The sequence below is a fragment of the Theropithecus gelada genome, chromosome 15, assembly GCF_003255815.1.
Source record: "Theropithecus gelada isolate Dixy chromosome 15, Tgel_1.0, whole genome shotgun sequence".
Classification (NCBI taxonomy): domain Eukaryota; kingdom Metazoa; phylum Chordata; class Mammalia; order Primates; family Cercopithecidae; genus Theropithecus; species Theropithecus gelada.
In genome coordinates, this window is record NC_037683.1 from 31,921,943 (window position 1) to 31,947,749 (window position 25,807).

At 38.4% G+C, this 25,807-nt stretch overlaps 1 protein-coding gene across 3 annotated transcripts in view; it reads left to right on the plus strand.

Annotated features, from left to right (window-relative positions):
- The window catches only part of TMEM245 (transmembrane protein 245), a 101,923-nt gene that overhangs the window by 14,308 nt on the left and 61,808 nt on the right, over positions 1-25,807 (plus strand). Inside the window, exons 4-8 of one of the 3 annotated variants that reach the window (XM_025359067.1) lie at positions 12,697-12,813; positions 15,129-15,362; positions 18,940-19,109; positions 20,251-20,274; positions 25,202-25,306. In XM_025359067.1, coding sequence (XP_025214852.1) covers positions 12,697-12,813; positions 15,129-15,362; positions 18,940-19,109; positions 20,251-20,274; positions 25,202-25,306 — 650 coding nt within the window. The remainder of the gene's footprint in view (positions 1-12,696; positions 12,814-15,128; positions 15,363-18,939; positions 19,110-20,250; positions 20,275-25,201; positions 25,307-25,807) is intronic. The other 2 variants (XM_025359068.1, XM_025359069.1) reach the window with 2 other exon arrangements.

Below are 25,807 nucleotides of genomic sequence, written 5' to 3' on the forward strand. Positions count from 1 at the left end.
ATGGTAATTCTGTGTTTAATTTTTTAAGGAACTGCCAAACTATTTTCCATAGCAGATGTACCATTCAAATTTCTACCAGCAATGTATCAGGATTCTAATTTCTCTGCATCCTTGTCGACATCTATTATTTTTCACTTTTTGATAATGGCCAGTCTAGTGGGTATGAAGTGGTATCTCATTGTTGTTTTCATTTGCATTTCCCTAATAACTAATGATGTTGAGCATCTTTTCATTTGCTTTTTGGCCATTTGTTTCTCTTCTTTGGAGAAATGTTTATTCAAATTCTTTCCCCTTTAAAAAATATTAAATTGTTTGCCTTGTTGCTTGTTGTTTCATTTTAAGAATTCTTTATATAGCTACTAGACCCTTATCAAATATATGATTTGTAAATATTTCGTTGGTGGGTTATATTTTTACTCTCTTGATAGTCCGTCTGTTTTGATGCACAGAAATTTTTTTGATGAAGTCCAATTTATTTTTTCTTTTATTGCTTGTGTTTTTGGTGTCATCTGAAAAACAATTGCCAAATCTACGGTTGGTGAATACTTACCCTTAAGTTTCCTTTTAAGAATTTTATACTTTTATCTCTTATATGTAGGTCATTGATCCGTTTTGAAATAATTTTTGTACATTAAGTGAGGTAAGGGTCCAACCTCATTCTTTTGCCTGCATATATTCAGTTCTCTCAGCACTGTTTGTTGAAGATGGCCTTGGCACCCTTGTCAGAAATCAATTGACTATATATGTATGGGTTTATTTCTGCCCTTTGTGTTGTGTTTCACTGATCTATATGTCTATCCTTATGTCAGTTAACACATTCTTTTGATTACTGTAGTTTCGAAATTCAGAAGCATGAATCCTCCAACTTTATTCTGCTTTTTCAAAATTGTTTTGACTATTTTTTGGTCCCTTGCATTTCCATATTTAAGATCAGCTTTTCTGTTTTTCCAGAAAAGCCTGTTGGGATTTTGATAGGGATTGCATTCAATCTAGAGATCACTTGGGAAAGCATTGCCATCTTTACAATATAAAAAAACAAAACCACAAAAACCTTACAATTTATGAGCATGGGATGCATTTCCATTTATTTCATTACACTTTAATTTTTCAGCAGTTTTTTTTTTTTAATTTTAAATTTTATTTTTTGTGGCTGCATAGTAGGTGTATATATTTATGGGGTACATGGGATGTTTTGACACAGGCATGTAATGTCTAATAATCACATCAAGTAAAATGGAGTACCCATCTCCTCAAGTATTTATCCCTTGCTATAAACAATCCAATTATACTCTTTGTTATTTTAAAATATACAATTAAATTATTGACTACAGTCAATAATTATTTTGCTATCAAATACTAGGTCTTATTCTTTTTAATTTTTTTGTTTTTTTGAGATGGAGTCTCACTCTATTGGCCAGGCTGGAGTGTAATGGCACGATCTCAGCTCACTGCAGCCTCTATCTCCCAGGTTCAAGCGATTCTCCTGCCTCACCCTCAGATTGTGCTATCAAATACTAGGTCTTATTCTTTATTTTTTTTTTTGAGATGGGGTCTCGCTCTGTTGGCCAGGCTGGGGTGCAATGGCATGATCTCAGCTCTTTTCAGCCTCCACCTCCCGGGTTCAAGTGATTCTCCTGCCTCAGCCTCCTGAGTAGCTGGGATTACAGGCACCCACCATTATGCCTGGCTAATATTTGTATTGTTGTAGAGGCGGGGTTTCACCACGTTGGCCAGGCTGGTCTTGAACTCCTGATCTCAGGTGGTCCGCCTGCCTTGGCCTCCCAAAGTGCTGGGATTACAGGCATGAGCCACCGTGCCCTGTCCATTCTTTTTAATTTTTTTGGTACCTATTAATAACCACTTCCAGCTTCCCCTTACCCTCCCACTATGCTTCCCAGCCTCTGGTAACCATCCTCTGCTCTCTATCTGTGAGTTCAATTGTTTTGATTTTTAGATCCCACAAATAAGTGATAACATTAGATGTGTGTCTTTCTGTGCCTAGTTTATTTCACTTAGCTTATACGGCCTCCAGTTCCATCCATGTTGTTACAAATGACAGGATCATTCTGTTTTTTTTTGGCTGAATAGTACTCCATTGTGTATAAGTACAACATGTTCTTTATCCATTTATCTGTTGATGGATACTTAGGTTTCTTCCAAATTGTGGCTATTGTGAACAGTGCTGCAATGAACATAGGAGTCAGCAGTGTTTTGAAGTTTTCTTTGTATATGTCTTGCACCTTTAATTTATTCCTTATTCTTTTTGATACTATCATGTGGAATTGTTTTCTTAATTTTCTTTTTGGATGGTTTATTGCTGCTGGGTAGAAATAAAACAGATTTTTTGCTTGTTGATCTTGCATCCTTCAGCTCTGCTTAATTTATTAGCTTCAGTAGTTCTTTGGTATATTCTTTAGGATTTTGCATATATAAGGTCAGTCATCTACAATAGGGATAGTTTGACTTCTTCCGTTCTAATTTGCATGCCTGTAATTTATTTTTCTTGCCAGATTGCTCTGGTTGGAATTTCTAGTACAAAGTTGAATAGACCATGTGCTTTTAAAGATTAGTTTTGAGGTATCCTGGCTGTGAGTGACCTATATCTGGAAATAGTTTGTTAAAGGTAGAGGTCTCTAAGGAGTTGAAAGTGGGGAGGTTGTCAGGATATAGTAGTGGTCCTCAAATCATCAGACCAGACTTCTGGGTACCCAGCCGTGTGGAAGCAGCTGTGACTGGAGAGGTAAGTCTGAACACAAAGCTTCTGTAGTTGACCAATACTTTGCTCCTTGCTTCTTTCTGATGGCTGTAATAAACTCCAAGAGCAGATTACTAGCTGCAGTATGTTTTAAAAAGAATTAATTTCTCAGATAATATGTGTGTTGCAGTAAAGTGAGGAAATACAGAGAAACAAAAGGAAGAAACTAAAAATCACTCAAAATCTCACCGTCTACAGATTATACCAAAATGTTAACTAATAGTTGTTTTGCCTTCAGACTTTCAAAAACACACAAAAAACTAGATTACAGTGAACATTCTCTTTTGTAACCCACATTTTAAACTTAATTATGTCACGATCAACTTTCTGTGTCAATGAATACACTTATACAGCGTTATTTTTAACGTCTTCATTTTATTCTAATCATGAGGCTGTTTGTGGCACTCTGGTGTGTTTGTACAGGTACCTTGCAAAAGTTTTTAAAAATTAATTTGCTTTTTATTATTTTGTTTGATAAATGAGTAATATCTAGCAATTGTAAGCCATATTTTTATTTATAAATATATATTTAGAATTTTAAAATACCTGAAGCAAAGTAACCTTAACTACATATCTCTCTCACAGTGGAAAATAGGGAGGATTTTATTTTATTTTATTTTATATTTTGGTGTCTAAGTTTTCTTTGTTCAGCCTGTCTTTCTGGTTATAATCTGTTAAACTTTGTGGTTATATATCTGCCTAGTGGAAGTAAATTTCCTGTTTTGGCAACTGTTGTAGAAAGCTTGGCAGTTTCGACTTGTTTCTCTGGTTAGTTTTATCTCCTGTGTTTTCGTTCACCTAATAGCAAGTGACTCAGACAGCTCTGCTTACCCTTTACCCCTTACCCCAGAATGGTTTCCCCTTTTGACTACTTTTGTCCAGGGCCAAGTAAGTAATTATTATAAAAATATAAGTAATGCAGGTCTAAACCAAAGGTTGCAATTCTGTTTTCTCTACGGTGTAAATTCTAGTCATCTGATGACGGCAGCCTAGAAAACTGTAAGGATAAGACTTCTAAGACCAATTTTTGAGCAAGGGGAAAAAGGAGACCATGGTCGATGATGATTACCAGCCGTAAACTTAGAATAGTGATATGCTGATATGCAAGCCAGATTGCTGTTATTTGTATTACCGGCTGTGACAAGGAAGGAAATCACAGACACACAGAATAAATGTTGAGTACAGATTTGGAAATCTTGGTTTTATTTGTTTTCTTTTACTCTAATTTCAACCTGCGTCAAGGTAGGTGATTACTGATCTAGAATCCCTTTCTGGACTTCTAGTCTAAATAATCCTCATCATAAAATAAATCTTTTAAATTTTTTTTTTTCCTAAATTTTTGAGTATTTTTTTCTTCTTGCCCCTAAGAACATTGTTTCTGTTTAAGTATCAGAACTCAAATCATCTGGTGTGTAATGGGACAGCCCTTCTCTTATACTTACAGTTTCCTGCTGTAGATGTCACTGTAATATAGGTAGGTACAGGAATGCTTTAGTATACTGCCACGACAATGTGTGCATCTGCTCTTTCCTTGTCATTTCCAATGTCCCGTTGTGTCACTTGCTCTTGTTTTCCAGTCACTTGTGTGAGTATCCTTCTGTGTGTCTTCTGAGCTTTGAAGGTTTTGTGCTGTAGAAACTTTTGTGATCTGTGGTTCACTAGACTCACAGAATTAGTCCTGGATTTCATCAGAATTCAAAGCCTGAATTTGGTTCCTAGACCCAGAATACTCTTCTATTTATTACTCATATTTTTGTTTTTAGAGACTGACACTCGCTCTGTTGCCCAGGCTGGAGTGCAGTGGTGTGACCATAGCTCACTGCAGCGTGAACTCCTGGGCTCAAGCAGTGCTCCCACCTCAGCCTCAGAAAACTCTTCTTGTGAATCATTGCTGAGTTAGTTTCAGTGGTTCCTTCTGAACCCAAGGGTCTTACTCAGTGGTTTCCTCTTAGACCTGAGAAGTTCTAACATAGTATTTCCCAAAAGCTTAAGATAATAAGGGAAGAATATTTAAGTGCCTGTCATGAGCCAAGAACTTTTTTTTTTTTTTTCCCTGAGACGGAGTCTCGCTCTGTCACCCAGGCTGGAGTGCAGTGGCCGGATCTCAGCTCACTGCAAGCTCCGCCTCCTGGGTTCACGCCATTCTCCTGCCTCAGCCTCCTGAGTAGCTGGGACTACAGGCGCCTGCCACCTCACCCGGCTAGTTTTTTGTATTTTTTAGTAGAGACGGGGTTTCACTGTGTTAGCCAGGATGGTCTTGATCTTGTGACCTCATGATCCGCCCGTCTCAGCCTCCCAAAGTGCTGGGATTACAGGCTTGAGCCACCGCGCCTGGCCGCCAAGAACTTTTAAGTGCTTTTAAATGTGCTATCTTTTTAAATCCACAAGCAAACAAAACAGAACCCATACAAATAAATCTTTGTAAAATAGATGGTATCTTCATTTACAGATGAAGATACTTCTAGAGATTAACTGACTAGCCTGCAGTCACACAGGTGACTAGTGGAGCTAAGATTTAAACTTAGGTCCTTGGCCAGGCATAATGGCTCATGCTATAATTCCAGTATTTTATGAGGCCAAGGCAGGAGGATTGCTTTAGCCCAGGAGTTCAAGACTAGCCTGGCCTGGGAAAGATAGTGAGACCCTGTCTCTACAGAAAATAAATAAATAAAAATAAAATAAAATAAAAATTAGCTGGGTGTGGTAGTGTGCATCTATAGTCCCAGCTACTGGGAGGGCTGAAGCTGGAGGATTGTTTGAGCCCAGGTCAAGGCTGCAGTGAGTAGTAATCATGCCACTGTATTCCAGCCTGGGCTACAGAGGTGAGACCCTGTCTTAAAAGTAATAATAATGATAATAAATAAACGTAGGTTCTTGACCCTAAGCCCAGTGTTCTTTCCCCTCCCCAGGCTCTTTGAGTAAGTGTCAGTCATCCTGAAAAAGTATTGACTACTCATCCTTCTTGCATCAGTTGTAGTTGTCAGCTCCTTCAGTTTTCCATATTGGTCCTGTTGACTTAACTACATGACCTAGCTTCCTTGCCTCCTAGATCCCAGAAACCTTACTTAGTAGAAACCTTATGTCTTAGTCTGTTTTGTGCTGCTGTGACAGAGTAACACAGACTTGGTAACTTGCAATGAACAGAAATTTATTGGCTTACAGTTCTGGAGGCTGAGAAGTCCACTGTCAAGGTGCTGGCATCTGGTGAGGGTCTTCTTGCTGTGTCATCACGTGGTACAAGGGCAAGCAAGAGAGGACTGGGGCTGAACTCACCCGTTTGTAATGACATTAATCCTACCCATGAGGACTGAGCCCTGATGGCCTAATCACCTGTTAAAGGTCCTACCTATTAATACTTGTGATAATGACAACTAAATTTAACACAAGTTTTGGAGGACAAACACTCAAACCATGGCACCTGGAATCCACCTTCAGTATGTTCCCTTGGTGTCTGAGGAAAGAGGGACACTAGCATCGTTATCTCCTATAAGCAAGGCTGTGTTAGACTCTTTAAAAATGCTCAATTTTTTTTAAGCAGTCTAGTGAGATTGGTGTTATACTTATTTTACAAATGAAGAAACTTAGGCTCAGAGAGCCATTTTTTCTGAGTATAAGAAATTTCTTCAAAAGTTAGTGAAACAAGCATCAGATATATCTATAATAGCCTGGGTACCCAGCCTGAGAAGTACCAGCGAGTACTGCTGAGTGCTGTTCCTCCTGGCATTGGTAATTGTTTGTAAATGACTAGAAATGTCTTTGCAGAGACAAATCCTGATAGTTGCCTTACTCGTTTTGGGATAGCATGAGATATGAACAAGTTTGGTTCAGTCAAGCCCAAATTGGAAAAAGGGAGCAAACCAAATGTTTTACTGTTCCCCTCCCACTCCCCAGTTCTGATAGTGCAAGTTAAACAGGCCTAGAGAAAAGTCTACTGGTCCATCTGCAGGCCCTTGTGACGTGATACTAGAAACCATTGAGGGAGTTGTATTTTCCACATTAGTAATGGAAACAGAAGCCTTCTTCAAAGGGAACTTTGCAGGCTGGGGAGGTTTTATTTAGTTGGTATGCAGTGCCTCTTTCCAATAAGCATGTTTGGATGTATTTCTGTTAACTGCTGCTATATCTGTGAAAAAGAATGGAGTGGATCAAGAAGTATCTCCTTATTTAGACTGGATTTAAAGCATATTTACCAATGCTTGTTAAAAAGGTTAGTCTGTTCATCATTGAGTTGCTGTATTGACAGATACTATCTGACCTGAGGTCTCTTTCTTGTGTGCCGGACTCTTTGAGTTTCTGTCCCCTGGTTCTAGGCTGCTAATGTCAGTAGCATGCTTGTTTGGATTTGTGTAGATCCCTGTTATTTGGCTTCTGCTTAACGCTGGCCCTGTCTCTGGGTGGATTGATACCTGAAACCTTGGATGCTCTTTCCTTTTTTTTTTTTTTTTTCAGTCCTTGAGTCCCAAGATTATGTTCCCTTGTTTTTGTGCCTATTTTTAGCTGTGGCTTTTAAATCTAATACCATTCTAATACCACAACTTGGCCAAGAGTCTCAGTCCTGGCATTCTTCTGTTAGGTTTATCATCTCCCTGCCTGGACTGTTGTTTTTTGTTTTTTTTTGGACTCTGGTTCCAGGCCAATTCCTTGAGGTTTTTGAAGTGCTGAAGGGTATCACTAAGACAGAAGTCATTAAAGTACAGATCTGTTGGATAAAAGCAGTTTGCCAAATCTTGTATTCATAATTTTCAAATACTTTGTTGATTTTCTGTATGTGCTACTCCTTTCATGCTTTTGTGAAGTTTGAGGTGCTCGAAAAATTTGCTGAGTCATTTGTGTATTAACTAGAAAAATATTGCAGCTTCCATTGATGTAGCTAAGCTTTATTGCATATTTACTGCATATTTTAGTGCCATTAACAAGTTGGAGAGTTATTCCTTAAGCCACAGTTTTGAAGATTTAATTGATTGGTTTTAGCTTTTTCTCGAATCTTTCAGTGCCTACTCTATAGATACAAGATACTTTGCTTAGCTTTGTGGGGAGATCTAAAAATATCTACTAAGGGAAAATAGATGGCTATAATATAAAGTAGAAAGGGGAGGAGAGGTGCAAAGAAATACTATAGAAGTGTTAGTGGCTTCTACTTCTAGTTTATACTGTCAAAGCCAATAGATTGATATTGATGATGATGATAGCTAACATTTATTGAGTACTTCCTACATACCCAGCGTTGTTCTAAACTTTATTTATTTATTTATTTTTCGACATGGAGTCTTGCTCTGTTGCCCCGGCTGAAGTGCAGTGGTGCCGTCTTGGCTCGCTGAAGCGTCTGCCTCCCGGGTTCAAGTGATTTCCTGCCTCAGCCCCAAGAAGCTGGGATTACAGGCGCGTGCCACCACACCCAGCTAATTCTTTTGTATTTTTAATAGAGATGGGGTTTCACCATGTTGGCCAGGCAGGTCTAGAACTCTTGGCCTCGGTTGATCTACCTGCCTTAAGCCTCCTAAAGTACTAGGATTACAGGTGTGAGCCACTGTGCCCAGCCAGCATTTTATATGTATTGTTTCACTTCATTGTCACATTAGATACAAATTTATGTAAGCCTTATTTTTACACATGAGGAGACTGGGACATCTTGATGTTAACTAACTTGCTTATAGCCATCTAAGTAGTAAGAATAGACCTGGGATTTGAACCTGGGGAGTCTTCTTTCCTCACCTGTGCTTCCAGCCACTGAATCGTGCTGCTTCCTCATAGTAAATGTGAGACCTTTCGTGCCCTGATCCCAGCTTCCCTCTGCGTTCTTATGCTACTCTGCTGTTCTCATTCACACTATCTTCCGGCCTGATTGAACTTCCTAGAGTTCTTTGAAGAGGACACTCTGCTTTTGCTTGCCTTTGTGTCTTCACACCTGCCTTTTTGTCTTCCTGAAACACTTTTCTCCCCCTGCCCTCTAAGACCCAGTCTCTCAGGAGCTTCCTTTCCGAGGTAGAACTGTTCTGTCTTCTTTATCTAGCTCACTTTTGTTAAAATGGATTTAAAGGATGGCATCTTTCAATATTCTTGTCAGACAGCTCCTTTGGAAACCTTTCCCAGACCTCCCCGCATGGGTTTGATTTCCAAACTGCTCCCTAACAGTTTACACTTACTTTACATTAGCTCTGAAGTATCAGACTGAATTTGAGACCAGGGTCTTAGTTTCTTATATCAGCATATAGCCTATTCGCCTATTTGGTGAGTGAATGCTTAGTAGGCATTTAGAAATGTAAGTTAAAATGCAGCTGAACTGAAAGTCCATTATTTGAAGAGTTATCCAGTGATCTTGTTATTTTGCAAAAACCATCAAGGGACTTAATTTTCTTTTTCTTTTTCTTTTTTTTTTTTTTTTTGGAGATGGAGTCTTGCTCTGTCACCCAGGCTGGAGTGCAGTGGCGTGATCTTGGCTTACTGCAACCTCTGCCTCCTGGTTTTGCGCCACTCTCCTGCCTCAGCCTCCTGAGTAGCTGGGACTACAGGCGCCCGCCACCACGCCCGGCTAATTTTTTGTATTTTTAGTAGAGGCGGGGTTTCATCATGTTAGCCAGGATGGTCTTGATCTCCTGACCTTGTGATCCGCCCGCCTCGACCTCCCAAAGTTCTGGGATTACAGGCGTGAGCCACCATGCCTGACCAGGGACTTACTTTTCTTACAGTGTCTCTAGATGAGTGACGAAGAGTGACCACTTAATTAAATTACTCTTGAAGAGGCCAGTTTAGTAATTCAAGACCCTTGACTAGTCTGTAATCTTATGTAAGAGAGAATTCTTAATTTTTAAAATTTTTGACCTTAAGGTCTTTGTTTTTGTTTTTCCTTTTTCTACTGTATTGTCCCAGGCCATGAGGTGTTCCCAAACTTTGCTCTTGAGTGGGGCCTAAAAGATCTCCCTTGGGTGTACTGCTGCGAAGCTAAGTCTTGCCCCATCTCTGGTATAGGTCAGTTTGTTTGTGGAACTTTTTTCTTTTTTTTTTTGTGAGACAGTCTCACTCTGTCACCCAGGCAGAGTGCTGTGGTGTGATTTTGGCTCACTGGCGTGATCTCAGCTGAATGATGTGATCTCAGCTCAGTGACGCGATCTAGGCTCACTGCAACCTCTGCCTCCCGGGTTCAAGCGATTCTCCTGCCTCAGCCTCTTGAGTAACTGGGATTACAGGCATGCGCCACCATGCCCAGCTAATTTTTGTATTTTTAGTAGAGACGGGGTTTCAGCGTGTTGGCCAGGCTGGTCTTGAACTCCTGACCTCAGGTGATCTGTCCACCTTGGCCTCCCAAAGTACTGGGATTACAGGCATGAGCCACTGCACCCAGCCTGTTTGTGGAACTTCTATCTGAAAGTCTAAAAATAACTCTTAATATGCCAAAAATCTTCATCCAGTTCTGCTGCATGTTCTCTATCTAACCATAGTCTGGAAACCTGGATACCATCATCTCTTTGATTCCCTTTATTGCTTCCTCACCAAGTGTGGTCCACTTTGACTCTTCTATGTTTCTTTAACGCAGCCACTTTTCCCCGTCTCTCCTGTTGTGGCTATAGACTATGCTGGCATCATGTCTTTCCTATAGTACTGCAACAACTTATCTCCCTGTACCCATTATAGATCCCCTCTAGTCTCTCTTTCTCCAGACAAGCAGGAATGGTCTTATATCTCAAACGGGTTATTTATTTACAGGGTGGTGAGAGGGGTGAGAGGCAGTTGAGTGTGGTTATAAAAGGTCAACATGAGAGACCTTGTAGTGATGATGCTGTTCTGTATCTTGTGTCAGGAGAAACTGGACAAATGGTGGTACACTGGGATTATTTCTTGCAACTGCATATGAGTATACTTTTATCTCAATAAAATTTCAGTGAAAAAAAGACTACTATCCTGTTTGAAACTCTTCAGTGCTTTCTTCTTCCTCTTAGAATAAAGACTAAAGTCCTTCATACGGTGTTCTGTGATCTGCATCATCTGGCTTACCTCTCCAGCCTTGTCTATTTGATACCAGTTTCTTACTAGCTGTCTGTGTTCCAGACACACTGACCTTCTTTCACTGTCTTCAATATGCTGGGTTCTTCTCACAGCTTTCCTTCTGCCCAGGATATTGTTAGGATGTCACAAGATACCCAGGATTTTTTTTTTATAGCAACCATAATTTGTATACACACGTTTATTTGTGTGGTTCTTTAATTAATGTCTTTTACTAGACTCCCTGGGGGCAGGGTCTGTGTCTTTCTCCCCAGCACACAGTACATGTAAGAAATGAAAGACCGTTTTTCTCTGTCAACCCTTGCTGTCTTATTGGCATTTCAGGAGGACCTTGGGTACACAGGCCAGGAGAGTAAGGTCCTAATCCAGAAATCTAACTTATGCTTTCCTCTCAGACCATGAGTTTGAATTTCTCTAATATTGAGAGATATGATACCATATCTAAAAATAAACTCTTTCAGGTCACAGGGGCATTTATTAGAGGAGGGACAGGGTATGATTGAGCAAGGTGAGTACTCTTATCCTGATGTCTGAATCTACCAAAGAGCCCCACCTCAGGCTCTGGCTTGCTGCTTTCTGGGAGAGGGCCAGCCTTGGATATTTGGGTGTGTGGAGTTAATTTGGAGCTGAAATTCATCGGCTTTCTGAAGGGTCATTGCTCTTTTCATTGGCGTGGCAGAATCCTATGTTACCATACTGAGTCTTGGCCTACCAAAAATAATGTCTCAGTTGTATGAGTGTGGGTGTATGATTTGGTGACTAGGAATTGCTAGTGTTCTTAGTTATGAACAATAGAATCTATTCCAGGTAGTTTAAATAAATAGTAGGAGGTATTGGTTAGCGCTTACAATTTTTGCACATGGAATTTCTGGAAAGACCAGACAACTAATCTTGGAATCTGACACAGGCAGAAGCAGTGCAATCAGGAGAAATGCTCAGTGACACTGAAGGACTGTTTGGGCAGAGGACCACGTTTGCTGCTGCTCACCGTGAAGTTAGAGATCAGACATCAGAACTTCTGCTAAGTTGCTGCAGAAAAACTGTGTGCCTTCCTGACAGACTGTGTTTGACGCGAGAGCTCTGTGGCTTCCAGATTACAGTGTGCCACTTCAGGCTCTCAAGTCTTGCACAGGTGTACCTGCTTGTTAGAAACTGTCACCTGTGAGACCTTAGCTACAGGGGAATCCAAAAATACAATTTTTTAGCTCTCCAGTCTAGTGTGCAAGAAAGTGTGCTAGAACCTGATGATGTGTGAGCTATTCTTCCTTGTCTGCTGTAGAAGGTTAAAGGTTGACAGACCTCCTTTGCCAGTGAATGTTTTGCTTCAATTTAGTGCAAATGATTGAGGTTGGCACTACCTATTAGGAATTTAACATGGAAATATATAACATGAAACAAGGTCATGTTGTTCGTTTAGATTTTAAAGTGGTAGATTTTGCCTGTACTGAGTTATGTAATTTATAGATCTATATGGTTTTGCATAATACCCATATATTCGCATACTCATTTGTGGAATGTTTATTATGATCACCAAATGTGGCCTGTCTTGTACTAAGATGAGACCTAGTCATACAACACAGCCTAAGACAGATCAGGGAGCTCACAGACTTGATGTGGTAGTGTTTTTCAATAGAAGTATGCATTAAAATCAACTTGTTAACAAATAGAAGTGTGGGACTCCAAATTTACATGTGTAGTGTCTGCCACATCCACCAGCATGAAGTTCCCAAAGGAGAAAGGTATACAGAAAGTCGAGGGATTTGCTTTTTTAGCACACTCTCATGTCGATTCTTAATGGTTCTTCCTTGGTGAAGAACCACTTATTCAGTGGGTCAGTAGTAACCATTTTATTTTGTTGTTGTTGAAAACGCTGGACTGTGTTTAAATTTGCAGCCATTATTTCCCACTTTAAAGAGTTTTGAAAATGGATGCTTCTTTTACAGGGGCAGAGTTACCAGGGCAGGTTATCTCCATGGCAGCTTCTACTCTGGCAAACTTGGCCATCTCTATCACAGGGTATGAATCAAGCAGTGAAGACCAGCTCTCCACTCAGCCTGCAGGTGACTGATGTTCTGGTGACATTCAAGGTTATTCTGGAAAATGAAATGTACATAGAATGTAAAATTTAGGACACTAGCATCACAAAATGCTACTTCTGCTGATCCTTCATTTATTCTCTTTGGTTCCTTTTTTTATGCCCTTTTCCCTCTCATCTTTGTTCTCATATATCATGTTTTAAATACATTTAATTATTTACCTTTTTGAGTTTCTGATCTTAGTTCTTTGTTCTTTCCTTTTTAAAAAAAGGCTTTTCTTATTTTTCTTCTGTTCTTCATTCCTTTCTTTTTATTTTCCTTTTCTCAGTCTCCATTTACCTTTCCCACATTTCCCTCCACTTTTTGCATATCTTATCTTGATTTCTTATTTTCCATTTCTTTCTTCTACAACTGTCAGTTCTCCTCCATGATTTTATTTTACCCTGTCTCTTCCTGTTGTTTTTTCTTTCTTTTGTTCCCTTTTCCCAGCTCTCTTTTTGGGGAGGACTTTTATTTTCCATGTTGCAGTCATCCATTTCTCTGTCATTCTTTCTCTGAAAGTTTGCATGCTTCATGTGTTAATATGTTGACCCCTAAAACAGACCTCTCTGATTGTTTTGGACTCATTGTCATGTGTGGCCTGGCTTTGGGAATTGCAGGCTCCTGAGGGATCCAGCTGGTAGATATACCAGCTATAGAGTCATGCTGTTCTCTTGAAGAGTTGTGGAATGTAAAAGGCCACCTTAGTCTGTGCTTAGAGGTCCATTAGTGCCAGAGGTATTTGGAGTTAGGGAATATTTAGAGTGAATTCTCCTTGAAGAACTGACTTTCGAAATGTCAGCTAAGAGAAAGGAATTTGGTGTAGTAGGAACACTTATTTTTCTTGCACATGGAATTATGTTTCCAAAGTGGAGAGGAAATGATGTTTTGGTTTTGGACTCTTTCTTCCAAATATCTGTCACACCCACCAACATGAAGTTTCCAAATTAGAAAGCTACTTAGAGCAGAGTCAAACAAAAGCATCTGTTAACTAGCTTGGGCTTTAGCCCTGAACTTGTAAGGGTAGAATGTTGTTCCTGGTGAGGTGAGCTGACTTACCAGGGTGCAAGTGGTCTCAGTAGTAAAAATTTATTAATAACTGAACATTTAACATGAAAAACATTAAGGAAATTATGATACAGCACTTAGTGGGCTACTGTGTGGGTGGTTGCTTATGAAAATTATGAAACAACAGGGAAGTCATTCATTCACATATTTAGTGAGCACCTCCTGCATATGAGATACTATTGTATGTGCCAGGAATTCAGTGGAGGGAGAACAAAATAGACAAGGTCTTAGCTCTGGTGGAGCTGACGTTCAGCTGAAGAGAAAGAATGAGAAAGGATAAGTAGAACATGCTACGACTAAGTAAAAGACCAGGGGGAAAATGTGAGGTTGGGATTATGGGAGTTCTTATTTCTTTTCTCTTTTTTCTAGACTTTCTGACATATGATACTTTTGTAATTAACAATCCACATGTTCAACATGACATACTTTATTGTAATTAACATTTTTTTCTAATGGAAGGCAAAATGCAAGTTTTAGGATCTTAATAATTTTCATTATTATAGTATACATAGAGTAATACTGCTTTAGGAGTTATGTAATTTCTGATGTATGTGGTATATCTTATTAAAACTAGGAAATAGAAATAATAACACCCTATAGTAAAACGTAACATGGTGGTTGTATTGTTAGGAAATGGTGTCTTATGTGAAATAATCCAGTATGGTTTCCTTTATTTGAAAATCCTCACCCGAGAAATCTGTCATTGTTTTTGTATCTCACTCATGTTTTATATCTTCTATCTGTTTGAAAGCCCTGGGTTCTTGTAAGATCAGTTCGTTCCATTTTAGGTGAAATAACACTGAAAAGTCTTCTTGTGTCAGAAACGGATATAAATACATCTAATCTAAAGTTCTATTAAAAGAAGAGGAATTTTTAAATATAGAATTTCTAGTATATGTTAGCATTTGTTTCTTTAAATAGTTTGAATAAGTTTTATGGGATAATTATAATTCTCAGCTACTTTGTCATGTATTTTGTTTTAATGACTCCCAATTCTATCACCAACTAACTTACTCTTCTAGATTCAAGCTCTGTTGGCATTGTGATTCTCCACGTTTTTCAGTGCATATGCAAACATGGGTCCAAATATTTTTGTCTTTTTTAACCCAATGTAATCATACCATATCAACACATTTTGAAGGCCTGAAACAGGCTAGCCTAACGAGTGGCTCTGTATCCCATTTCCTCACGTGGACTAATGCGGTGTGTGGTGTTTTTCTTTCCCTTTTCAGAAGCATTGGACAGGGGAGAATCCCCTCCAACGTTGTCCACCTCCCCTTCACCCTCCTCCCCTTCACCCACTTCCCCTTCACCCACTCTGGGCAGACGAAGGCCTGAAATAGGAACATTTCTTAGAAAGAAGAAAACTAGTGACATCTACTTCGTTTCTCTGGTTTGGGCCATTGTCGTCGTGCAGATCTGGTTGAACCTGTGGATTGTACAGTTGCTGCCAGTGCCGATTGCAGGTCGTTATCTGGTTAAGTACGATCTTGTCTTGTCTTTGAAGATTTTTTTCTTCTTTTTTTACTTTTGGATTTTAATATTTGAGATAAATTTACTGTCTTGCAAAGTAAAACAGTCTTACGTTTGCATTTAAATAGTAAACACCATTTTGTTAATTTATTATTTTGATGCATCTTTAATATTTCACTTTTTTTTTTCTTTTTTCTTTTTTTGAGACCGAGTTTCACACAGGGTGGAAGCGCAGTGGTGTGATCTTGGCTCACTGCAAGCTCCGCCTCCCAGGTTCACGCCATTCTCCTGCCTTAGCCTCTCAAGTAGCTGGGACTATAGGTGCCCGCCACCATCCCCAGCTAATTTTTTTTATTTTTGGTAGAGACAGGGTTTCACCATGTTAGCCAGGATGGTCTCGATCTCCTGACCTCATGATCTGCCCACCTCTGCCTCCCAAAGTGCTGGGATTATAGGCGTAAGCCACTGCGCCCAGCCAGTATTTCACTTTTAAGCTCAGAAAATGTGTTTAGCCTCTTACAGTTTCATATAGTATTTGAGATTAATAGCTCCATGTAGAGATTTGACTGATTAGCCATCCATGATTCTGTGGAGGAGAATGTTAACAATCATCTGTGTTTTGGAATTTGAAGATCGAATGATTTTTTTCTTTTTTATTTGAGATGGAGTCTCGCTCTGTCACCCAGGTTGGATTGCGGTGGCGCGATCTCGGCTCACTGCAGCCTCCGCCTCCTGGGTTCAAATGATTCTCCCACCTCAGCCTCCTCAGTTTCTGGGACTACAGGCATGCGCCACCTCCTCTGGCTAATTTTTTGTATTTTTAGTACTGATGGGATTTCACCATGTTAGCCAGGCCGGTCTCGAATCCTTACCTCAAGTCATCTGCTCACCTCCGCCTCCCAAAGTGCTGGCATATACAGGAGTGAGCCATTGCACCCAGCTGAGATTGAATGATTTTTGAGAGCTACTCTTAGGGAAGCACATTTTACCTTGCCTTTTTAATTCAAAGGAAATGTAGGTTTTGAGAAATATATGTATGTAAAGTCTTGTGATTTGTTTGACAGAAAAATTAAATTACATGTATGTATATATTATATGTATTACATCAAAATGGAATCATGATTTTCCATAATCCATTAAATCAGGTCTCTGTATCTTAATGCTGTGGTAATTTAAGGCCCACCAGTTTTAATTCTGTCTAAAACTGTCTTTCTTCTAAGACTAGAAAGAGTAAAGAAGAGTTTTCTCTGACAGGTGCATTGTAGAAACATCTTTTACCTAATACTTTCCTGATTATTTGGGCTTTCCTCTTGCGGCAGCCATATTTTGTGCCAAATTCATTGAGTCCTCAATGGCTGCTGTGGATTTTGCCATCTGGGTACCTCCTACATTTGATTACTCCTTATTTCCTATGTCAGGGTTTTTCATATTGATTAAAATGTAATCTGATTTTTGAAAGCTATTCTCCACCGTAGTCTAAAAGTCTAAACTTATTGGCGCATTTACCTTCTAGATCATTAGTTTTCATCACTTATTTTTATTTTTCCTCACTAAATTGGATAGTTAATTGAATAGGCATTATTTTTTTAACATTTATTATGACCAGAGCACAGTATAGTAGTGCCTGTCCTCAGGGAGCATACAATATAAATGGTTGAAGTGTGTATCTGGTTTTTTTTTTTTTTTTTTTTGAGATAGGGTCTCACTTTGTCACTCAGTCACCACAGCCTCGATCTCTCAGGCTCAAGTGATCCTCCAGCCTCAGTCCCCCACCAGATAGCTGAGGCTACAGGTGCGTGCCACTGGCTTTTTTTTTTTTTTGAGACAGAGTCTTGCGCTGTTGCCCAGGTGGGAGTGCAGTGATGCGATCTTGGCTTATTGCAAGCTCCGCCTCCCAGGTTCACGCCATTCTCCTGCCTCAGCCTCCCAAGTAGCTGGGACTAGAGGCGCCCACCACCACGCCTGGCTGATTTTTTGTATTTTTAGTAGAGACGGGGTTTCGCTGTGTTAGCCAGGATGGTCTTGATCTCCTGACCTCGTGATCCGCCCACCTCAACCTCCCAAAGTGCTGGGATTACAGGTGTGAGCCACTGCACCTGGCCACCACTGGCTGTGTTTTTTGTATTTTTTGTAGTTTGCCATGTTGCCCAGGCTGGTCTCAAACTCTTGAACTCAAGCAATCCTCCCACCTTGGCTTCCCAAAGTGCTGGGACTACAGGTGTGAGCCACCGTGCCCGGCCTATATCTGGTTCTTGTGTCCTCAAACAACTTCTGTTAGGCAGTTCGAATAAGATACAGCTTTAATTAAGCAAGTCAGAGAGCAGATACCATCGCCGTGCTTCCTGTTAAACTGAGTGGAGCAGTTTAAATTGCTCTTCTAGATTGTTCCATACTTTGTTTTTTTCCAGATGATTTTACTCTGCTGGCAAACTCTGTCAGATGCTGTTGCAACTCTCTTTTCCTTAAAGTTTGTTAGCAGGAATTTCATTTCTCTTAGTTGTAGCTTAATCTTCTGGTCACCATAGGAATTTGACATGATCTTGGGAGAGCAGGCTGTGAATAATGTGGCCCCTAAAAGCTTTTCTACAGCTTGTAATTACCTGGACTTAGTGAAACTATAGGAGCTCTTCTAGGACTTTTTTAGGGATTTAAAAATGGTAGTAAAGGAATTGTTGAACTTGTGTGTAACACTGAGCTCATGGTTCAAAACAGCAAATTGTGAACCTTTAGGTTATAAGGCCAGAGCTAAGAACACAAATCTCTAGAGTTAGAGAAATTATATACTGATTGAGATCCAGGGTCCAAACTTCAAGGCAAGCCTCACAGTTGAGTAACACTTCCTTCTGGCCCTACCACCTTCTTAATTGGCTTCTAACAGGAAGCTTAACCTCTGCTTGAAGGCCACTTCACTGCCCAACTCCAGGAGGAGATGGTGTGGTCTGAGAGTGGTCCCCACTGAAGTTGCAGTGCACAGCCTTGGGCCATTTGTCGCAGCCCTGCTAGTACTCAGCTTGCTTCTCTACTGAACCCTGGCATCTGTTCAGATGTTGAGAGCAGCATCAAATGGGGAAATAGGAACAACACTGCTCTGCAGTGGTACAAAATCATGATGCGTATGGAATACCTTATGCTTTTCTGGTCACTAAATAACGAGCAACCAAGGAAAACAAGAAAATTTGAAAAGCCAAGGAGATGAGGAAACGTCAGGGTTTTGTATTCTTTACTCAGGAAGGGGGAAAATATGTGAGGGGCCAGAATTATAGTCACTGAAATCTTCACAATAAGAGTATCTTATATTTATATGGGCCATAACATAATCCCAGACTCTTCAAGGATTCAGACTTCATGAAGAAGATAATATATAGGCAGTTGGGGATGGTTTGAAAAGTTACATTGTCCAGTTCCATCTGTGTGGAATAGTTTGAGTCCTACCCTGCATTTTAACATTGATCTTCTTTTTAATACTAGTTTTACTATTTTAGAAAGGTCATGTGAAATTAAGGAACCTTTTCATGTTACAACTTGTTAATGTATATCTTGTTTATATTTGTATTTTTTACCTTTTTTTAGTCTGGATACTCAAAAAGCTTGTCATTCACTTTGGAGTTGTGGACTTCCTGGAGAAACACTACCATGTGTGGTGGGGTGTTACAGAAAGCTTCCTGAAGGAGCGGCAGGGGGCTCTCGCACCTTGGCCCATTGTCGGGCTTGGAAAATTCTTATTAAAAGTTGATAGCAAGGTATTGTATTTTAAGGACTTGGGCTGTCTTAATGGAGTTAATATATTTCATGGTTTGAAATCTTCCATTCCATGTGTTTATATTGTAACTGTTGATAACACGTGTAATATCTAATTCTATGATGAAAGTTTAACGTTTAAAATTATGGTTTACACAAGGATAAGATGAGTTTACTTTAAATAAGGCTTGTGTAAGTATTTTTTTCCTCATAAAAATGGGAGAAATGGATCTTCTGATTCAATTCCCTTATTATATTAGGACCAAATTGAAATCCAGAGAGGTTAAGCGACTTGCCCAAAATTATGTAGCTAGGCAGTGGCTCAGTTTAGTGAGTATTTTTGGAGTAATTCCCATATGTCAGATACTGTATTAAGTCCTATGGAAAATCAGATGAATCCTGGAAAACCAGATACAGAAGCCTTGTTTGTTGGGGAAAGACAGCAATTCATAAAAATTCAGAGATGGTGGTTAGATTTGGAGTCTTAGTGGTTAAAGAGCATGGACTATGAATCCATTAAGTTTCCTAACCTTTCTGTGTGTTGGTTTCCATACCAGTAAAATAGGTACAATGGAACCTACCTCCTAGAGTGGTGGTAAGGGTTAAATGAGGTAATATATGTAAAATCCCTAGTTCATTGCCTGGTACACAGTAAGCTCTATGTAAGTATTAGGAATTTATGTAGGAAAAGTGTGTACAGGATACAGTGGCAGCACTGAGCAAGAAATGACTCACTGTTAATAGGGTATGAGAAAGGGAACGGCATCGGAGGAAATGATCCTGGAGCAAGTTTTGAAGCACAGGTGGGAGTTTCTTAGGTAGACATGGCCAGAAGGGCAAGCAGGCGGAGCAGTGCAAAGGCATGGAGACACTAAGCCTATGGGCATGCAGGTTATTTTATGTATTTTTAATTGTTGGATTCCCAACAAAGATGTGGTTATCATTTCAATCATTATATATCTTAAAATTCTCTTGATTTTAAAACTTTATTGTGTTAGTTTTTCCATCCCTAGTTTTTCCTTTGTCTGGGACAGTTACCTTCTCATGCTTTCCTTTTCTTTTCTTTTCATACTGTGATTGCATTCTCTAATGATATTCCACTGTTCTTATCTTCTCTTTCTCACCTTACCCACTATCCTCAAGCTCTGGCACTGGCTAAATAAGAAGGTAAATGAACACCCAGATGTTGGTTTTTACTATTGAATTCTGTAATGCCCCCGTATCGCCTTTCTCACTCTGTTTCTGTCCATGTGTCAAACTAAGTTTTTGTTTTCAAGTTTTAATTATAAGCTATGGAAGGTCGTGAAGCATGAGTACTATCACAGTATAATTTGCTAAAAACTCAGTAAAGGCTGTCTATGATATGGATGGCATCTCCTTGCTCAAGTGTAAGAAGTTCTGTCTCCTAGTCCTTTTGTCCACTGTAAATGATTTTCATTCCTTTTCAGTTATGTAAATGTGGCTTAGCCTGACATTCTAGTCTCCTTTGATGTGTGAAAACACGTTAGGCAATAGTTATTGTAAGGGCAAGAGAGAACTCTCTGTTTGCTACTTTTTCTATAAAAGACACAGGAATTTTTTAAAAAGACAAATCTGTGAATTATTTGTATGGTTTCCTTGGCAGATAATTTTATATGTTGTCTTTTTTTTAAATAACTAGTATTTCAAAATTTATTTTTAACTTAAAACAGATTGTAGTCATGACCTGTGGCATCGAATTTTGTATTTTCTCCAAGGTATGAGGTTGTATCTATGGTAAATGCTTCACATGATTGGCATGGCATTATAATTCAGTTTTAATAACTTCAGTAAAGGCTAATCCAGATATATTAGGAATGTTCTACCTTGACATATAGTCACATATTGTAATGTTTAAATTAATTTTAATGAATCAAATAGCCAGGCATGGTGGCACACACTTGTAGTCCTAACTACCCAGGAGACTGAGGCAGGAGGATTGTTTGAGCCCAGGAATTCAAGGTTGCAGTGAGCAATAATTGCGCCATTCTACTCCAGCCTGGGTGACAGCAAGACTCTGTTTCTTAAAAAAATGATAATAATTTCAATGAATCTCTAGGACAGATAGCAAGAGATGACATCATTTATATATGTTGTGTTTAAACATAATAAAACTCTATATATATGTCTTTTGTGGAAATATTATATCAGACCTTAAGAAAGATGTGGTACTTCTTGAAAATAGATCAAAATGAGACTTTTGGATGGGTTAGGATTTCATTTTTTTCTGTTGAAATGGAGGAGAGGGGAGACTTTTTACAATACCTAAAGTTTTAAACTTGGGTTGGAAAGAAGCATTATGTAAAATAAACACTCCCACAGTCTCACATGGTTGTATATATATCTCCATTCCCTATAAAACTAGTATGGGTAAGCGAGTTCAATCCTTGGCAAATGATGTGCAAATATAAGTCACGTTTTAAAATTTTGACCAAAGAAGGTGGTTTCTAAAAAATTTTTATTTGTTTCAATTATCTTTTAGAGACAGGGTCTTGCTCTGTTGCTCAGGCTGGAGTGCAGTGGCACAATGAAAGCTCACTGCAACTGTGAACTCCTGGGCTCAAGCGATCAAAGTAGGTGGTTTTGTACTTTTCTTCAATTTGTGTTATATTGAAATGAAATTGCCCTCAAGAGATGGGGAAAGGAGAACTAAATTCATTGGATTAAATTTGATTTAACCTTCAGTGGACTAAAGGAGCTAGATTACCTAATTTATGAGCCTAATTCATAACTGAATCATTGAGTTAATTTTAAAAGATCTCTAAGATCAAGTACCTTTTTTCTTTCCTTTGATGATTCCATGTAACATAGTAAAGCATTGGTGTAAAGATAGAGTAACTGCTTGAGATTTTGAGTGGGTATATTCCAAGAAAGGACATACATAAGTTGAGAACTATTTTATTATATTACATCACATCTCAAAGTCAGAAAATTGCAGCACTGGGTAATTTTGGTATGTAGAAATTTCAAGTGGAGTGAATTAGGAAACCAATTCGAGAGAAGAGAGGGTGAGAGAGCATACATAGGTTAACTGAAATGTAACCCACAGAGTTATTTGTTTTATTTCTTTTCCTTTTTTGTTTTTAAATTTGAGACAGGATCTCGCTGTGTCACCCAGGCTGGAGTGCAGTCACGTGATCTTGACTCACTACAACCTCCACCTCCCAGGCTCAAGCAATCTTCCCACATCAGCCTCCTAAGTAGCTGGGACCACAGGTGTGCACCACCATGCCTGGGGTTTGTTTGTTTTTTTTTTTTTCTTTTTTGGTATTTTTAGTAGAGACGGGGTTTTGGTATGTTGCCCAGGCTGGTCTTGAACTCCTTAGCTCAAGTGATCAGCCTGCCTCAGCCTCCCAAAGTGTTAGGATTATAGGCGTGAGCCACTGCACCTGGCCTTGTTTTATTTCTTAGTATTGATTATTTGCACTAAAACTCAAGTGGAATTTTGTTTAAAAACAAAGCAAAATGAAAAATCTGTAGGCGCAGAATAATGAAAGAGAAGAAAAACTCGGTAGTAGAATACTCTCTTAATAGCTTGATAAATAAGGCCAGTTAGTGTAAAAGTTTTAGAGTACCTTTTGATGTAACTATAAATTTACTGACATCTCTAAATTTAAAAAATGCATGCCCTTCATTCTAATTTGAAACATTCAGAGTGTCATTTTAAAATTATTTCTCTCCTCTTTTTGAAAAATAAACTTTAAAAATTAAAGTCACTTCTCAGTCTTTCAGCATGGAAAGATTGGGGACATTTAGAGACTTGGTAATTTCCATGCGAGGGCAAGTGGATTGGTTTCCTTTGCCCAAAGCAGAACATGGGACAGGATCAGCCTCATGAGATAGCACCTCTGGCCTTTGGTCCCCTTCTCCATTGCTTCCTCTCTTTCTGTTTCTCTTCCTCTCTCCGAGTTGCTGTTTCTTTGTGAGTCTTGTACTATTCAGTCTTTCAGGGAGTTGGTTCATCTTTTCCTCCTAAGTTTTTTATCCTCTTTGCTTTTTTTCCTCTTTTGGTCCTTAGTTTTATGTACCAACTCCCCCCATCCTCATTTTTTTTTTCTCTTGACTTTCTCTGTTTCCTTTTATTCTTGAATAAGTCTTAGTCTCTGTTTCTCTTTCCCACTCTTTCCTCTCTCTTACTGTCTCCCTTCTTGTCCTGTTCTCAGCTAACTTAACTGGCCACATGTGATGAAAACAACTTCTTAGCTTCTTTTTTGAGCATCTTAAATAATTTTGTTTATTTTAAATTTCAATGAAACATCCAACCCTCACTGTCATCCCTTGGATATACATTTTTATTTAGGTGACTGTGAATTTTTTTCTACCTTTATGGCTTGTGTTAGAAAAATTTTACCCTAACTTAAAACTAAAAAATTTGATATTGTAATGTCAATGTACATAATATGTTTTTGAATATTCTTTTGAATATAATTTTATATGTTAAAAATACTCAAACATGTTTCTAAATAGAATATCATTTACATTTAAAAATGCATTTCAGGATATGACTTTTCTGAAAAAAATAGAGGCTCCTACATTATTTTCAGAAATTGTAATTTGTGGTTAAAAATGTAGTCTTAATTTTGAAATTATTTTATTTATGCTTGCTTATTCAAACACATAGTAATTGAATGCTTACCACATGCTAAGCGCTTAGATTTTGGAGATACAAAGAGGAGTGATACAAACCTAGCTCTTTCCTCAGGAAGCTGCCTCGGGAACTAGTTTTTCAGTTGGTTTCTAATTGTGAAAGTTTTCAGTTTCATTGATTTTAGAATTTAACTTCGGAATATGACATCTGACCTTCCATATCTTAGAAACCTGTTACTCCTTTTTTTTTAGTCTGCATTGTCTTTGATGCTTTGGTAGCATGCACTGAAAATTAACTCTTCTGTTTGAAGCTGTAATTGTCAAGATTAAAGATTAACTTTTTATCTTTGAGTTCACTTTAGCGTTGATCTCTTAGTGACAGTGTCCTTGATGAAAAACAGATAAGGAGGGCACAAGCTTATAAATGTCAAGTGAAAGTAAATGCTGCAGAAGTCATGTTGTTTTTTCAACCAACATTCTTTGCTTTTGGATGTTTAATTCACTGTTTAGAGAGCATAAATCAGATCTAAATTAAGAATAACTTATTAAGCAATGCTGTTGCTCACGTTGGGGTTGAGCGGTGCATTGTGGTGTTTCAGCAGTTATTAATCTAGTTAAATGTAGTTTTGAGATGTTAGACGGTAGCTTTGCATGAAAGGAATTCTAGCAATCAAGTATATATTCTGAAAACACAAGTTGTTTAAAATGTAGGATTATTTGTGGTTGTGAAAGATGAGGGAAGTTATAGCAAGACAATGTCAGATAGCATTTAGGGAAACACAGTTTTAATTATTGATTAAGGAACAGCTACCATATTGATTAATTTATATCAATTACAATCATGTCATAAAGCTTATGTTTTCAGAATAATAGAAACTTAAGTAGAATATCAGATTTTGAAAAGCATTTTAGTATGTATTATGAAATATTTCAAACATAAAAAGATGTAAAGAATACCCATTTATCTATCGGTGACTCCCCCCTTAATAAAACAAATTAACTTGAAGCGTGTTTTGTGCCCCTCCTTGATTGTGCATTCACCTCCCAACCCCTCGCTCCTTGGGCAACTGTTATCTTTGTTATTTATCATTGCCTTAACATTCGATTTTCTTTGTTACTGCTTTTGTAATTCTAATGATATCAAATGGAAAAAATATTTTGAATGCAACTCCTCTTTTAATTTGCTCCAATTTTATCTGTATTTTTTAGGCCATGCCTGTATTATAAGAGACTTTTGCTAAAGTCTTGGATATTTGTTAAACTGATAATACAGCTTCATGAGATTTTAGGTCAGCTAATGGATTGTCAATATTTTGTTTAGAATACTTACCAGGTTATAAATTACAATTTGAAACATAGATATCCTACAGTTTGAGAATTTGAATATAGACATGCTGAAGATCCTGTTTTGTCTTTATGATAATTGAGTATCTGTATTTTTAAAGTTCTACTTTAAAGATAAGTAATTCTCTTTTTCATTTTTGTGCAGATGATCATCTGGTTGGAGAAGATGTTAGATAAAATAATTAGCATTTTCATCATATTTTTGTTAGTGATAGGAACTCTTCTTTTAGCCCTACTCCTGACTGCAAAGGTAGAGTACAATAATTATTATTCTCATTAATAAACCCTTAATTGTTAGAATTGTAGTCTGGATAAAAAGCTAGCAGAAGCAGCATGGAAAATGTTAACTTGACTTACAAGTATATACACTAGCTAAAGGATTTATGATTTGTATATTACTAATTTTGCCATGAATTTGCCTAGTGTTTTTCTTTTCAGAACTCTTTTACATGCATTTTTATTTTATCAAAACCCTTGGGAGGAAATACAAATGAAAAAAAATGAGATAATGAAGAACAAGTGGCGCTTTCTTTTTTTTTAATAGAAGAATTAGGATCTGGTCTCATGAATTGTAATCTGGTTAGTACTCTTCACTAGATCAGAATTTGCTGATTAGCACATTCCATCCTTGTCTCATTGATCCTTCTTCTGATATATACCATAGCACCTTTATTTCTCACTTCCCAGGTCCTTCCAGCTTACAGTTCCTTTCCCCATTTCCATCTCATCAAAGAAAATTATTCTGTAAAGC